Consider the following 17,796-nt stretch of genomic DNA (forward strand, 5'->3'; position numbering starts at 1 on the left):
TTTAGTATAAATTGTTAATTATTCTGTAGCAACGCACGAACACGCTACCTAATTTTTATATAGTTATATCTATGAAAATTAGCAAATTGTTTCGACACGGGGAGTGCCTTAAGTAGATATGGCTTGCCACCAGGCAATCGTACAGGTGCGGACAAAAAAAACTGACAACGGTCAACGGGTTAGCCCGGACATAGGCGATTTGAATGAATAATGGCGAAGGAAGGCGTGTTTAGCGATTGTTTAAAATTGAGTGCCTGAATGTGATCGAGAGACGTAGAAGATTAAAAATGAATTGCTTGATTTATTGATTGATCGCTGTTATCATATTTCCAATTGCTTGATGCGCTGATCATGTCATTGAATCACCATAAGCTAAGGAAAATCCGACGCAGGACGACAGGAGGGATTCAAATCGCCGGTTTAAAATCAGACGCGGGACGACAGGAGGCTTCAACACGATTGGATATAGAGATCAATGTAGTATAAAATTATATTTCATGATGTATTTGGTGATTTCGTTTCATGTTAGGGGTGTTAATATATTTTTTCTATAAATAGTACTTGGCCCAGTAGTGTATCAATGAACGACCAGTCCGCATTGCAAATAGTATACCCTTTTCGCCTTGTCTCCCACTCCTTTCCGCCTTGTTCTTGCTCCGCAGGGATTTAATACTGAGACGGCAGCAAACTCCAATGAAATACAAGAGAAGGTATCCCTCATTTGTCAGTCAGAGACTCACAATATCACATGCGATCCACGATTTCATCAGATATACGCAAGACGAACCTCTATGGGCATCTAGAAAGTTTGAATAATTAGATGGACCTTCTGTAAGGTATAGGACTAAACTGAATGTGAAGGACCATGCTACTCTCACTTTATGTCAACGCACTTTCTGATTACACTTATCTAACAAAAATTCTGCGTGCTCGTGAACCAAGGAAATGGGCACGTCCATGTAGTTACAAAACTAGAGAGCACAACAAAACAACATTCTTTGATTGTTGGCTCAGCTTTCTGCGGACGCTTTCTTTCTCTTCTTTTTCCTTTTTTCATCCCCATCGAGCCTACTTGACCGCTTCGACAGCTCCTGCTTGATTTCCATGAGTTTCGCCTTGGCATCACGGAAAGGTGCATCTGATCTCATCGCCAACAATTCCTAAAACATGGGCACATAACATATATCAGCTAAACTTATAAGTAAAATATCTAGTAGCTCAAAATTTCAGGGAGAAAAAGAGACACCGTACTTTTATATGATCCATTGCAGCGAGGTTGAAGCCTATAGTATCCTTGCATTCCTGGGGGCAAAGTTAAGATGATGATCAGAATGTTGCAAAGCTGCTTTTTAAATTTCAAGAAAAGCTAAATTACCTTTACTCTACAGTAAAGAATATCCTTCAGTTCTGTCAACAACGATCTTGCAGCTGGGGTAGCAGTTAATTGATTATGATGTGTCTGAAGGAGCACTAAGCAAACCCTACAAACAAGCTCAACCTGCAAGGATATACCAGAAATCAGGATGTTGCATGTGGTGCTTCAGGAAAATGAAGGAAATCAAAATGTTGAGTTGTGATTGTGACAGTGAAGCATATGAAACACAATTGATCAACATGGTTTTTCCAAAGGAAATAAAACTATAAAATACATGTGCTAGTAACATCCGTGTTTGCTGATTGTAGGAGGCACAAGTAATTATGTTTGTATCTCGAGAGACCTGTGTAAACATAACCATTGCACACCACAAAAACTCACAATAGCGTCTATGTTCAGTATTCAAAGACTAGAAACCACCAATCAAGACAGCAGAAATAATGTGGAACAAACTGGGAAAGTGGTACTTCAAAGGACAAGAAAGATATATTTTTGCAGACATCAATCTTTAACATAAAAAGGCTTGTCACGATCAACAATGACAAAACTAGCCAGAAGTATTCGATGTGAGCAGAAATTGAGAAATCTAGCAGACAATGCTATTGACATTACTGTAATTATTGGCATAATAGCAAACACGATTATATATCAATGCATTCTTTTACCTTTGAAGGAACCAGAGACCACTCCTTCAAGTATGACATGAGCTTTAGTGCATCCGAGAATGGCAATGCCTGGTCCAAAGATATATTTTTTTTGAAAAATATATATGTATGTATAATGATAAAGGGCGTACCCAGTGCAGAGAGCTCCCGCTCTGTGCGAGGTTTGGGGAAGGGTGTCGGTGGCAAGCCTTACCCTCGCCTGTGCAATGCGAGGAGACTGCGACTCGAACCCAGGACCTTCCGGTCACAGACGGTAAGACTCTACTGCTTGCACCAAGCCTGCCCTTCATATGTATGTATAATGATAATTGCTAGAAATAAATTTATGATTAATCACAGGTAATAAGAAGCACTATTACTATGATCTCAAATTTGAAGCCAATGGAAGATAGGAACGGAACATAGGATAAGGAAATGAGGAATTGATGTTTTTAACTAAAGAAGGAATTGAATTGAAAAGTGATTCACAAACTTTCTATTAGTAAAACTAACCATACGAAGTTAATTTCAAATATACAGACAAACAGGGAGAAAAGAGCTGGTAATGTTATGGTGGGCCGCGTCTACCAGCGCCGCAAGCGGAGCCGTGGCTAAGGATGCAGCGGAGCGGCGTGCGACGCGCGCGACATGCATGCGGCTGCATGGTGACCACGGCCAGAGCGGCTTTAGTTCCTTAAATCTAGGATCTCAGATTTGCGTTTGTTAAGTCAGCTAAAGTTTGATAGTTAGTTAGTGAATTGTGGAACACTTGGCTATATAGCCTAAACATTTGTTTAATAAGAAGTTAGCTGGAGATTGATATCAATCTCTCCAGCTCTGTTAGCCTCAACTTTCTCCTCTGTTCTTGTGTTCAACGCCGGCCGACAGCACGGCGTTGCACACTCACCGCCGAGGAGAGAGCAAGCCTCGTCCTCCCACGTCACACGACTACAACCTCAGAGGAAGTAGCAGCGGTTCTAACAATCTGGTATCGGCCATGTCAGGTTCGATGACTGGCGTTCCCACCACCGCCCTTTCCTCCGCCGCCATTCCACCCATCCACCCAACGACCACCACCGCACCCACCACCACCGCCCCGCTCCCGCAAACCACCGCGCCTCCCATACCGGGAGATTCCTCCTCCCCAGACCCCCTCACCGCCGCCATACTTGGACTGCAACGCTAGATGGGGCAGTTCGCCACACGCCTGTCCGCCCTGGAGGGGCGGGCCTCGTCGTCCGCCAGCAGTCCGTCCGCGAGCAGTCCACCCCCGGCCTCGTTTTCGTATGGCATGCCGGGTTACGGCGGCATCCCCGCGGCGCAAACAACCGGCTCCGTCGTGATTCACTCGGCGGCGTCGGCTGAACCCCAGGTACCCTCAACGCCGCTGCCCATCACCCAGATCCCATTTCCCCATTCTCCTTCGCCACCCCCTACCTTCAGCGCGCCACCTCCACCGCCGCCGAGCCACTACGACGGCCACTCTGAAGGCCGCGGCGCCCCGGGACACTACGAGGGCCACGCAGACGCCCGCGGTGTGGCCCGTTTCCAGAAGCTGTCCTTTCCGACGTTCGACGGGACGGACGATCCCCTGGCGTGGATGAACAAATGTGAGCACTTCTTCCGGGCGCAGCGCACGCCGGAGGTGGACAAGGTCTGGCTCGCGTCGTTTCACATGAACGGCGTCGCCCAGCACTGGTACTACATGCTGGAGCGCGACGCGGGCGGCGTCAGCAACATCTCCTGGCCCCTCTTCAAGGCGCTCTGCCACCAGCGCTTCGGGCCCCCGCTCGCCACCAACCACCTCTCCGACTTGGCGCGCCTGCCATTCCGGGGCACCGTGGCGGAGTACCAGGAGGCGTTCCAGGCCCGGATGGCGCACGCCGGCCCATTGTCTCCGCTCCAGCAAGTTCAACTCTTCACCGGCGGCTTGCCGGAACCGATCCGCACCGACGTCGAACTCCAAGGGCCCACGGACCTGCAGCGTGCGATGGGTTTAGCTCGCGCCTACGAACGCCGCGCTGCCGTCCTGCCACCGGCGCCCGCGGTTCGCCCACCGCGCCCGCCGGCGCGCAACCCGCCGCTCCAGCCGTGCCACCGACGACAGCACCTGTGGGCCCTGCTCAGGCGGCCCTATCGGCGCCCCCACGGCCGTTCCGTCGTCTGTCGCCCACCGAGATGGCGGAACGCCGTCGCCAAGGCTTATGCTACAACTGCGACGAACCGTACATCCGGGGGCACAAGTGCCAGCGCCTCTTCTACCTGGAGGTCACCGACTTCCACGAGTCCGAGCCGCAGTTTCCAGAGGAGCCAACGGCCCCGGAGTCGTCGGTCCAGGGCGGCCAGGCGGATGATCTGCCCCCACTCATCTCCTTGTACGCGATCGCGGGTATCCGCACTGCAGATACGATGCAGCTCCGCATCGCCATTGGCAACCACGAGCTTACCGCCCTCGTCGATTCCAGGTCCACGCACAACTTCATCAGCACAGAGGCTGCTCGCCGCGTCGGCCTCCACTTCCACGACAGCCAGGGCACCCGCGTGGTGGTCGCCAACGGTGACCGCGTCGCGTGCCGCGGCCTCGCGCGCGACGTCGCTGTCCGCATCGCCGAGGAGCACTTCACCGTTGACTGCTACGCGATTCCGCTCGACTGCTACGACGTCGTCTTGGGCACCACGTACCTGCGCACCCTTGGTCCCATCCTATGGGACTTCGACGACCTCTGCATGGCGTTTTGGCGCCACGGCCGGCGCATTCTCTGGAAAGGCATCGGCTCGACGCGTTGGGACATTCCCTCCACCAGCCGCCTCCACGCCTTGCGCAACTCCGAAACGGCCCTCCTTGATCGCCTCCTGGATTCCTACAACGACGTTTTCGCCGCGCCGACAGGGCTACCGCCGCCCCGCGCCTGCGATCACCGGATCCATCTACTTCCGAACACCGCGCCGGTGGCAGTCCGCCCGTACCGCTATCCGCAACTCCAGAAGGACGAGCTGGAGACTCAGTGCGCGGCGATGCTTGAGCAGGGCATCATCCGGCCCAGCACCTCGCCCTTCTCTGCGCCCGTACTCCTCGTCAAGAAGGCGGACGCGACATGGCGCTTCTGCGTCGACTACAGGGCGCTCAACGACACCACGGTGAAAGATAAATTTCCGATCCCGGTGGTGGAAGAGCTCATCGACGAGCTTCATGGCGCACGCTTCTTCACGAAGTTGGACCTACGTGCGGGCTATCACCAAGTCCGCGTCCACCCGGACGACGTCGAGAAGACCGCGTTCCGAACGTATCACGGGCACTTTGAGTTCCTCGTGATGCCGTTCGGCCTCACCAACGCGCCAGCCACGTTCCAAAGTCTGATGAACGCCGTGCTTCGCCAATTCCTTCGTAAGTGCGTCCTCGTATTTTTTTACGACATATTGATCTACAACGCCTCTTGGTCCGAGCACCTGCAACACCTCCGCGCCGTCTTCGACGTCCTCCGTGCGCACGAGTTACGCGTCAAGCGCTCGAAGTGCGCCTTTGGCACCACCTCGGTGGCATACCTGGGCCATGTGATCTCGGCCTCGGGCGTAGCCATGGACGGCGACAAAGTAGAGGCCGTGGCCTCCTGGCCGCAGCCCGCCTCGGCACGGGGTCTCCGCGGCTTCCTCGGACTCGCCGGGTACTACCGGCGATTCATAAAGGACTTCGGCACGGTGGCGGCTCCCCTGACCAAGCTGCTGCGCAAGGAAGGTTTCCACTGGACGGAGGAAGCGACGGCCGCCTTCACAGCGCTCAAGGAGGCGCTCTCGACTGCTCCCGTACTTCACCTGCCGGACTTCACCAAGCCTTTCGTCGTCGACTGCGACGCCTCCGGGACTGGCTTCGGCGCTGTGCTGCACCAAGGCGCAGGACCTCTCGCGTTCTACAGCAAGCCCTTCGCCGCCAGACACCTGAAGGTGGCGGCTTATGAGCGTGAGCTCATCGGCCTCGTACAGGCAGTGCACCATTGGCGACCCTACCTCTGGGACCGTCGCTTCGTCATCCGCACGGACCATTACGCGCTGAAATACATACTCGACCAGCGCCTCTCCACGGTTCCGCAGCACCAATGGATAAGTAAGTTGTTTGGGTTCGATTTCACAGTTGAGTTCCGCCCTGGCCGCTTGAACACTGCGGCGGACACGCTCTCGCGTCGCGAACAGGAGGATCCGCGCATGGCGGCTGTCTCGGCGCCAACCTTCAGCCTCTACGACGACCTGCGCGCCGAGCTCGCCGCGGACGCCGCTCTGCGACAGCTACGTGACACCATTGTCGCGGATCGTGGCGTGCCATGGCGTGTCGCCGACGGCCTCATCCTCTACGGCTCGTGCGTCTACATACCCGCGACGTCGCGTGTGCTTCCGGCGGTGCTCCAGCTGGCGCACAGCGGGCCATGAAGGGGTCCAGAAGACCTTGCAGCGCCTACGCCTCGACTTCGCCGTCGACCGTGACCGCACGCTCGTGCGGGATTTCATCCGCTCCTGCTCCACCTGCCAGCGGAACAAAACTGAGGCTCTCCGCCCCGCCGGCCTCCTCCAGCCGCTCGACGTCCCCTCGCAGGTTTGGGCTGACATTTCCTTGGACTTCGTCGAAGGGCTACCCAAGGTGCACGGCAAGAGCGTCATACTCACGGTGGTCGACCGTTTTTCGAAGTACGCTCACTTCATAGCGCTCGGCCACCCGTACACGGCATCGTCGGTCGCCCGCGCCTTCTTCACCGACATCGTCCGGCTCCACGGCTTTCCGGCGTCAATCATCAGCGATCGCGACCCCATCTTCATCGGCCACGTCTGGAGGGATCTGTTCAAGATGGCAGGAGTGCAGCTGCGCATGAGCACCGCATTTCACCCTCAGACGGACGGACAATCCGAAGCTGTCAACAAGACGATCGCCATGTACCTGAGATGCATCACCGGCGACAGGCCTCGAGCGTGGCTGGAATGGCTCCCGTGGGCCGAATACTGCTACAACACCAGCTTCCACTCCGCCTTGCGTACCACCCCGTTTCAGGTGGTGTACGGTCGCCCTCCTCCGCCGATGGTGCCCTATGAACCAGCAACGGCGCGCACTGCTACGGTCGACACCATGCTCTTGGACCGCGACGCTTTCCTCGCCGACGTACGCGACCGGCTGCTGCAAGCCCAGCACTACGCCAAGCGCCACTACGACGCTCATCACCGCCCTCTGGAGTTCAACATCGGCGATTGGGTCTGGCTCCGTCTCCTGCACCGCCCCGCCCAGTCGCTGGTTCCCGGCGCCCGCAGTAAGCTCAGCCCGAGCTACGCGGGACCCTTTCAGGTGACGGAGCGCGTGGGCGACGTCGCCTACCGCCTTCGACTGCCAGACGGCGCGCGCATCCACGACGTCTTCCACGTTGGCGTTCTCAAGCCCTTCCATGGAGCCCCTCCGACAACTACTCCGGCATTGCCACCCATGCGCCACAGTCGTCTGCTGGAAGCACCCGAACGCGCCCTGAGCTCGCAGCTGCGCCGTGGGGTCTGGCACGTGCTCATCCAGTGGGCCGGCCTGCCGGAGACCGACGCCACCTGGGAACTAGTCGACGACTTCCGCGCGGCCTACCCCGACTTTTAGCTCGAGGACGAGCTGTTTGTCGACGATGGGAGTGATGTTATGGTGGGCCGCGTCTACCAGCGCCGCAAGCGGAGCCGTGGCTAAGGATGCAGCGGAGCGGCGTGCGACGCGCGCGACATGCATGCGGCTGCATGGTGACCACGGCCAGAGCGGCTTCAGTTCCTTAAATCTAGGATCTCAGATTTGCGTTTGTTAAGTCAACTAAAGTTTGTTAGTTAGTTAGTGAATTGTGGAACACTTGGCTATATAGCCTAAACATTTGTTTAATAAGAAGTTAGCTAGAGATTGATATCAATCTCTCCCGCTCTGTTAGCCTCAACTTTCTCCTCTGTTCTTGTGTTCGACGCCGGCCGACAGCACGGCGTCGCACACTCGCCGCCGAGGAGAGAGCAAGCCTCGTCCTCCCACGTCACACGACTACAACCTCAGAGGAAGTAGAAGCGGTTCTAACAGGTAACAAGTTCACAGTTTAGTTTGCCGTGAACCAGTATCTGACACAAACAGTCAAACACAGTTTTTTTTAACATAAACTCGTAAGAAATTTTGGCAAGTGGAATTACACTGTTAAGCAGTCTATCACCAAAGAACAGAAAACGCATACCAAGAGGGCCTGCTCCAAATCATTTGGACGGATGCTTGAAACTACATTCAGAACATAATCTGAAGGTGAATGCCCTTGCATTATAACATTAGGTTGAAATTTAGCTGCCTTCGCATTAATTTGCTCTTCCTGAAAATTGTGAAACATGGAGATCAAGAAAATGTTCCATTATTTATGGGTGGAACAAGGTGTAATATATGAGTGTACCATTTTATGCTGATTAATGTGTTTTAGTTCCTCCTCAGCAGTGTCAAGTGCATCCATGATTGCATCAGCAGAAGTTACAGTCTCTTTTGTTTTCCTACCAGGAACACCCACAGAACCTTCATCAGGGGCATCATCTTTCTGCCCATATCTATACTCATCGTTTTCTAAATCAGCCTCAAAGGTTTCCTCCAATCTTTTCTCCTTCTCTTCCTGGGGTATATTGGAGATTTAGGGGTGAAAAAGAGCAATCTCTAAGAAGCTTGAAGAGCTAGAATATGTTCTGAGGCTACTCAAAAAGAAATTTCATCTCAACCCTCTATAATCACAAAATACCTCAATGAACAGATGTTCTTCAGTACGATCCCAACGCCGAATGGAGCGATCATGCGAACCTGTTACAATAAAATCACCACGACTGCTGATTGTGAGGCACCAAACTTCAGCATGATGTCCTTCAAGTGTTAACAACAACTCAAATTTATCAGCATCCCAGTACTTCACAGTGCGATCTTTCCCCACACTGAACATATAATGAGTTCTATACACAAACTTAACATCCATCACGCTGCAAAGTGAAAACATCCAAGAAATTATATAAGGTTCTGCCTATAATCAAAACAAAAAAAAAACAACAATTAAAAAGCAATATCATACCTGTCTGAATGAGCAAATATAGATCTGTGGCAGTCCCCGAAATCCATACCCCAAATCTTCAAATTTTTGTCCGCAGAGCCAGTAACTAGCAAAGCCCCATCAGATGATATGTCCATACAGAGAACTGGAAGTTTGTGCCCATAAAGGTTTAGAGAAGGTTTCAGTGTGTCCATGTGGTAGACCTGTATAAACATAAGAATGTTTGAGGCAAGAAAAAGAAACAAGAGGTAATTATAGATTGAAGCAACTTTTTATTCCTAATGGTTTCCACTTTCCGAAATGTAGTTTTGTAACTCAAGAAAATCACGATCAGATTTCTATGTGAAATGCTGATGTTGTCCACAAGGTTCATCGTTTTGATCAGAACAATGTTATTACTAAATAACAGAAGTAATTACCTAAGTAGCAACCAAACTTAGCATAGAAAGTGAAATCCAGAGTGACATCTCTTGGATTTTACATTTTCAGGAGAACTAGAGAAGGGCAAATGATGATTTTCATGTGTCAACAATCACTTCAGTCACTGACTCACTGCAGACACACTAAGAACCAATTTAACAAATGCGCAGACAATAAATATTGAGTAGTGTTAGTGGACAACAGCCAGGCGGGAGTAAATAGGAAACTAGAGTTATGGCGGCAGACCATTGAGTCTAAATGTTTTAGATTGAGCAGAACTAAAACCGAATACATGAGATGCGACTTTGGCGTAGTTGTACAGGAGGAGGGAGATGTGAGTTTGGAAGGTCAAGTAGTGCATAAGAAGGATACCTTTCAGTATCTGGGATCGATGCTACAGAGGGATGGAGATGTTGATGCGGACGATGGCTATAGAATCAAAATAGGGTGGATCAAGTGGCGACAAGCTTATGGCATTCTCTGTGACAAGAGGGTACCACAAAAGCTAAAAGGCAAGTTCTATAGAACGACGATTAGACCAGCTATGTTGTATGGAGCAAAATGTTGGCCTACAAAGATTCGACATGTTCAACAGCTGCGTGTTGCAGAAATGAGTGTTGCGATAGATTTGCGGTCACACATGAATGGACCGAGTTCGGAACGATGATATACGTTATCGCCTAGAGGTAGCACCAAATGAAGAAAAGCTTGTCCAACATCGGTTGAGGTGGTTTGGTCATGTCCAAAGGAGACCTCCAGAGGCACTAGTGCATTTTGGAGTCCTAAGCCAAGCTAATAATATGAGGAGAGGTAGAGGAAGACTGAAATTGACATAGGGGGAGACAATAAAAAGAGATTTGAAAGCTTAGGATATACCTAGAGATTTATGTTTGAATAGGAGTACTTGGAAAGCAGCTATTGAAGTGCCTGAACCGTAACTTGGGGCTCTTGGTGGGTTTCAACTCTAGCCTACCCCAACTTGCTTGGGACTGAAAGGCTATGTTATTGTTGTTGTTGTTGCAGACAATAAATATTGACACATCCTTTTTTTCTAAGCAAATAAGCACCTAATGCAAACATGCAGATGGCACTTTAGAAATATTATAATGGTAGACAGAAAAGCACAGGCATACATCAGTGAGATTTTTTCTCTTGCTATAATAACAATATCTAGTCTAGATTACATAAACAATCCAGTCATATGGACCAGGGGTTCAGGTTCACCAATCCCATACCATCTCTCCAAAAACTATAATCTAAATACATATAAATATTCTAAACACATAAATGATACTCCAAATTTCCAGTTACATAAAACCCCATATAAAAGGAGAAGTTCTGTGAGTAGAAATGATTTAGAGAGCAACCTTGACATGGCAATCCAAGAGAGCAACAGCAACGTGCTTTCCATCAGGACTGATCGAGACAGCAAGGACGTCTTCGGTCATTTTCAAGGTCCTCACATTAGCTACAGTCAGCTGCTTAGAGTCCTGTAACAAAATTAAGAAATCAATAAGATTTTTAGTGAACTCCGCCTATGGTGGGGCGCCTTTAGTGTCCCAACATAATAGGTTCCAAGCCCTGGTAAAGGAGGATGGTTGTGTTAGACGCGGCGAGCCAATATAAAAACTTAGCCACTTTAATGGAGATGAAAGCCAAAAGAAAACAATATCTTTCGATCGAAGATGCCTGAGGAGTGGAGAAGATGCATATTGGTACCAATCTACAAGAATAAGGGAGATATCCAAAGTTGTACTAATTATCGGGGAATTAAGTTGATGAGCCACACTATGAAGTTATGGGAGAGAGTCATCAAGCAGCGCCTGCGAGGAACGACGCAGATATCAACAAACTAATTTGGTTTCATGCCCGGAAGGTCAACCACAGAAGCAATCTTCTTAATAAGACAGGTTATGGAGCGGTTTAGAGAGCAGAAGAAGGACCTCCACTTGGTTTTCATTGACTTGGAGAAGGCTTATGACAAGATACCAAGAAATGTTATGTGATGATCTTTGGACAAACATAAAGTCCCATCAAAGTACGTGACCCTCATCAAGGACATGTACAACAATGTTGTGACTAGTGTTTAAACAAACGATGGTAACACAGATTACTTCCCGATTAAAATTGGACTTCATCAAGGGTCAACCTTAAGCCCGTATCTCTTTGCCTTGGTAATAGATGAGGCTACCAGGAACATACAAGGGGATATCCCTTGGTGTATGTTGTTCGCTGATGATGTAGTGTTAGTGGACGAATGCAAGACGAGAGTAAATAGGAAACTAGAGTTATGGCGGCAGACCCTTGAGTCTAAATGTTTTAGATTGAGCAGAACTAAAACCGAATACATGAGATGCGACTTTGGCGGAGTTGAACAGGAGGAGGGAGATGTGAGTTTAGAAGGTCAAGTAGTGCCTAAGAAGGATACCTTTCGGTATCTAGGATCGATGCTACAGAGGGATGGAGATATTGATACGGACGTTAGCCATAGAATCAAAGCAGGGTGGATCAAGTGGCGACAAGCTTCTGGCATTCTCTGTGACAAGAGAGTACCACAAAAGCTAAAAGGCAAGTTCTATAGAACGACGATTAGACCGGCTATGTTGTATGGAGCAGAATGTTGACCTACAAAGATTCGACATGTTCAACAACTGAGTGTTGCAGAAATACGTACGTTGCGATGAATTTACGGTCATATAAGAATAGACCGAGTTCAGAACGATGATATACGTGATCGCCTAGAGGTAGCACCAATTGAAGAAAAGCTTGTCCAACATCGGTTGAGGTGGTTTAACCATGTCCAAAGGAGACCTCCAGAGGCACCAGTGCATTGTGGAGACCTAAGCCAAGCTAATAATACGAGGAGAGGTAGAGGAAGACCAAAATTAACATAGAGGGAGACAATAAAAAGAGATTTGAAAGCTTAGGATATACCTAGAAATTTATGTTTGAATAGGAGTACTTAGAAAGCAGCTATTGAAGTGTCTGAACCGTGACTTGGGGCTCTTGGTGGGTTTCAACTCTAGCCTACCCCAACTTGCTTGGGACTGAAAGGCTATGTTGTTATTGTTGTCGTTGTAATAAGCTGCTTAGTAGAGTTGTTGGGATTATACAAAGAACTCCAGAAATAAATAATAGCCACATGACTGAATCTTTGAAATGGATACTGAGATGAACAGGTCATTTGATCATAAAAAGGTACTACATCAACAGTGACACACAAAATTATTTTGACCTAGAACTGTTATTCAAGCACTTAATATAACATCCAATTGAGTTGATGGATGGAGCAACAATTTTTCAGGTGACAAAAAAAAACAATACAGAAGATAGTCATATAAGAAAATCATCATCATTCAATATAAAAATGGTACTTTTTTTTTCTTGGAACTGATATGTGGATAAGTAACTAGGAAAACAGGAACTGATGCACAACATTACTTGACGCATTCTACGTGGAATACACAGGAGGCTCACATTATCAGACTTCTGCACCAATTGGTATTCCCAGAACTTGACATCATGATCAGCACTTCCAGTGACAAAGCCTCGCGCACCAACAGTTCCATCTTCATCTGGAATAGGTACAATTGATCGTATGGAGCCAGCATGAGCTTCTATGGCCTCAGTTAAGCTCCCACTAGCAATATCCACAATCTCCAAAGTACCACTTTGTGTACCAACAAGAGCAAACCGATTTCCGACGAAAGCACTGCACAACCCATATCCAGAGTCAATGGTCCGAAGGCATTCCCCTGTACTAGGATTCCATATCTTGACAGCATTGTGGCTAGTCGACATCATAAGGTTGTCCTCCGAATTAAGGGAGACACTCCTGATGTCAGAACGGTGTCCATGCATCTCAACCGAGTACATCTTCGATACCTTCTCGCTATCCACTGAATACGTCTCAAGCATGTTATTGTTGAGTGATAGAGACAAAGTGGCAAGGCATCCTCTTGGAGGATTACTTGGAGAGAATGCAATCGAGCATATTTTTTTGCTTGCCCGTAAAACTTGAAATAGCTTAAATACATCGGTGACGATAATAGTGGGATTTTGTAAGTTTTGAGCTGGTAAAGGATCAATGATAGTGCCATTCTCTTCGGCAATCATGGATTTCACAGATGCTTTCTCCTTCTTTCTGTTCACCCGCCTTTTGGCCTTACGTGCAGCCTCTGTTTCATCAAGAACCCTATAAATATCTGCTGTCTTCCCAGCCACCTGGCATACCACAAGACTACCGTCTCTATTAAACCTAACATTTGCCACTCGTTCCTTGCTCTGCCGTGGAATCTCACCAAATAGCTTGAGCACATCCCACTTGCTCCAATCCTCACCCTCCTCTACTGATTGTCGGATTCTAAACACCTGCAGCTCTGGATCAGCAGACCCAGACACTAAAAATCTCTCGCTAGGATCCACATCCATTGACCAAATCTCACTGCGGTGGCCACCAACGATTTGGAGACAGTGCTGTGTTTCAAGGTCCCAAACCCTGATAAACTTGTCCTTGGAGCAGCTCACCAGCTTCTTACCAGAATCGAGAAACACCAAATCGGTGACCTGCACATTGTAATCCTCTCAATTAGCACTGCTAAGCTTTGCTAACCAATCAAACAGACTCAGAGACATGTGAAGCAGCAATGTGCCTGATCACGGTGGCCACGCAAACGGAAGAGCCCAGCCTGTGCAACAACGTCCCAGAGGATGACATCGCAGTCCTTGCTGCCAGAAGCGAGGACTGGCGCCAGAGGGGCCGAAGCGGAGGGCGGCCGCAGCGGAGCGGTGGCCGTGGAGGGTTGCCTCGCAGGCACCTGTTTCCGCGTCCCACAGCCTGATGCTCCCATCCGCGTGCCCGCTCGCAATCTATACCAAACAAAAACACCAATCGCACGAAATTGAGCCAAATTCAAACGCGGGAACCAGCCAGCCAAATTCGAAGAGAACTGAAGGCAGGGAGAGCCGGAGGGGGTTCCGGGGTACCGAAGAGGAGACGGCGGCGGAGGGGGAGGAAGCGATGCAGGAGACGGCGAGCGAGAGGGAGGAGGAGGAAGGTGCGAAGGAGACAGAGGGGAGACCACGCTTGAGGTCCCAGGCGGCGAGGCGGTCGAGGGCGGCGGCGAGGAGGCGGCGGCCGGAGGGGTCGTAGGCGACGTTTGACTCCGGCGACGCAATCACACCGAAGGTGAGGGCCGGCTCGTAGCGGAGGTAAGCCTTCACCATGGCGGGCAGCCGGCGGCGGCGTGGGCTGTGTGGTTCGGGCAGCGCACTTATGTTGTGTGTTAGGGTTTATGGCGGCGGGTAGAAGGGCACCGGGCCGCCGGGGTTTTATTTGATGTATTTTTATAATAAAAACTTGTTTTAAAATATAATTCTGATACTAATTTTTATAATTTTTTTTTTGAATTAAAACTTTTTATAAATTTAGTTAAACTTAAAATTTATTGGCTTCTTAGAAAGCGAGTAGTTCACTCTATTTAGAACAAACGGGCTATGTCTCTTTCGCAGATTATAGTTGTCGGGATTCTATAAGTGTTAACTTCAGAACCACCAGCTAACGTCTATATTACATTAGCTATAATATTGAATTATTGTACATTCATCATGGCAAACTTCATTACCTGGTCAAAGAAAAGAATATTTGTATATTTACATAACAGAGTATGATTCTACTATTTTGTTAAACAAATGGACGAAGTTGAATTTCCTTCATCTTATAAAAGAGCGGTGGCTTAAGATGTATATGACACTCCTCCTATTATGAAGCACAAATAAGGTTGGGTTCCATTATGAGGGCCAAGAGCTCCAAAATTTAGTTCTAAGATGAGATTGGTCAATCTAACCATGTTAGAGTAGAATGTGCGGGAACATTATCAAGGTATATCCTATTGCCAAAAATGCTCACAAATCACAAAGTTCTAAAGTGAGCCAACTGAAGCCGGCAATGCCAGCTAAGGTTTTCTAGTGGTGGAACCACAGGAGAGGTGTAAAGAGGCATAGCCTCATGGGCTGCTTGTCACGAAGGGGGAAAACATGTTTGTTTGGTACTAAAAGTGTGTCACGATTAAAGTTTGGAAGAAGCATAGATGTCTTCTTTTTTTTTACGAAAAGAAGAAGCATAGATGTCAGGTGTCAAATTTAGAGTTTTTTCATTGGTAATTATTGATCGACTAGATAAAGAGACTTTTCCCTGTGTGCCCTTATAAAAGATCGTAATCCCCTGTGTGCCCCTGAAAAAATTCAGCGGTCTTCAGCGCCACTACTCCAACTTTTTCGTGTCATCCATGCCACTTCCGTCAGTTTGGGCCCTAACGCCGTTAAACTGCAGGTGTGAAAAGACGAAAATGCCCTTAAGTTTAAATATGTTATTAATTTTTTTTGAGCATCTTAACGACTTCAAATGAAAAAACTCAAAACTAGAAAGTTGTAGATCTCGTCGAGATCTATAATTTTCATATAAATTTTTTTTTCATTTAATTTTGCAAAAAAAATAATATGATTTTTCTAAGATATATTAATCATATCAAATCATATTTTTTTTGCGAAATTAAATGAAAAAAAAATTTATATGAAAATTATAGATCTCGACGAGATCTACAACTTTCTAGTTTTGAGTTTTTTCATTTGAAGTCGTTAAGATGCTCAAAAAAAATTAATAACATATTTGAACTTAAGGGCATTTTCGTCTTTTCACACCTGCAGTTTAACGGCGTTAGGGCCCAAACTGACGGAAGTGGCATGGATGACACGAAAAAGTTGGAGTAGTGGCGCTGAAGACCGCTGAATTTTTTCAGGGGCACACAGGGGATTACGATCTTTTATAAGGGCACACAGGGAAAAGTCTCCTAGATAAACGCCTTTTTTTTTGTTGACACTTACGACGACAGATTTACAGGAGACGATGAAAATCATATCAGACGTGGAAACATGGATTTGGTTTTCTAGCGGAAGCAGATAGGATGCGGACGCATATGCTCCAAGTGGAGGTTTTTTTTTTTTTTTTTGCCTCTCATCTGGGTTACAGCTGTAGCATATGTTCGTACACACGCACGTCCACTCAACACACGCACGCTACTCACACCACCCGTGTACAAACAAACCTACAACTACACTCAGATCTAGACGACCGCGTCCTTCTTGAGATCACCGAAATGCACTGATTTCATAGGCGACGGGCGCATCGTAATCTCCTTATAGCTCTACGCGAGAGAGGCTACAGATTTTTGGGAATAAATTCCGGTGAGCACCAGGTAACCCTGGTGGGCAGGCTGCCCACCGCAAGCCTTTGTCGTCTGAGCTGAAGCTTGGTCTCAGTGGAGGGTTGGTGATGTTTTTTCCTTAATGTTGCCAGATGAGCCGAAGCATATCCGTTGTATGTAGGGCCCTGTTTAGATTCCAAAAATTTTCACCCCAAAGTGTCACATCGAATCTTACGGCATATGCATGGAGTACTAAATGTAGACGAAAAAAAACTAATTGCACAGTTGGATGAGAAATTACGAGACGAAACTTTCGAACCTAATTAGTCCATAATTAGACACTAATTGCCAAATATAAACGAAAGTGCTACAGTAGCCAAAACAAAAAACTTTTACCATCTAAACGCGCCCTAGATATAAGGTCTGAACTTAAAATGTCAATTAAACCAAGCTTGGTCCGACACTTTCATCAGTCTCCAAATCGATTTTTCCTACCAGCTTGGTGTATAGTAACATGATGTGCTGTGATGTTCCCGAGTTAGCGTCTTTGCTACAACTCTTTGTTGAAGCAGATTTTTTTTTTGCTGGTCAGTGGAGCAGCTTAATTGGAGTTGCTAAAACTATTTTAGAAAAGCTTTCAGTAGAGTAGCTACCCTAGTGTCGAAAATGATAAAATATCTATAATACCTCTTTATTTATTTATTTATTTATTTTTGATTTACTTTAATATTTTTATTTTTAATGTTTTTTTATAAGTCAGTTGGATGACTCTTTTGATGACACCAATAGGCGTTTTGTGCGAAGAATCCAAGAATCTGAGGTCAAAGAGGCGTTGAAAAGGATGAAAGGAGGTAAGGCGATGGGACCGGATGGTATCCCAATCGAGGTGTGGAGATGCCTCGGGAACATAGCTGTAGTATGATTAACCAAGCTGTTCAACCATATTTTTCGATCGAACAAGATGCCTGATGAGTGGAGCAGAAGTATATTGGTACCGATCTACAAGAATAAAGGGGATATTCAAAGTTGTACAAATTACCGGGGAATTAAGTTGATGAGCCATACTATGAAGCTATGGGAGAGAGTTATCGAGCATCGCT

The 17,796-nt window shown here is 47.9% G+C and overlaps 1 protein-coding gene across 1 annotated transcript; it reads right to left on the bottom strand.

Annotated features, from left to right (window-relative positions):
• Positions 1–773: 773 nt before the first annotated feature.
• Positions 774–14,799, bottom strand: LOC136552825 (uncharacterized). Its single transcript, XM_066544404.1, is given in 13 exon segments — positions 774–1,160; positions 1,252–1,302; positions 1,376–1,498; positions 2,041–2,109; positions 8,235–8,363; positions 8,442–8,651; positions 8,775–9,006; positions 9,096–9,277; positions 10,862–10,984; positions 12,972–14,060; positions 14,147–14,239; positions 14,241–14,363; positions 14,481–14,799. Coding segments are annotated over 13 exon segments (2,814 nt in total). The 5' UTR covers positions 14,721–14,799; the 3' UTR covers positions 774–1,010.
• Positions 14,800–17,796: the final 2,997 nt, after the last annotated feature.

This window comes from Miscanthus floridulus, chromosome 1 (assembly GCF_019320115.1).
Source record: "Miscanthus floridulus cultivar M001 chromosome 1, ASM1932011v1, whole genome shotgun sequence".
Taxonomy (NCBI): domain Eukaryota; kingdom Viridiplantae; phylum Streptophyta; class Magnoliopsida; order Poales; family Poaceae; genus Miscanthus; species Miscanthus floridulus.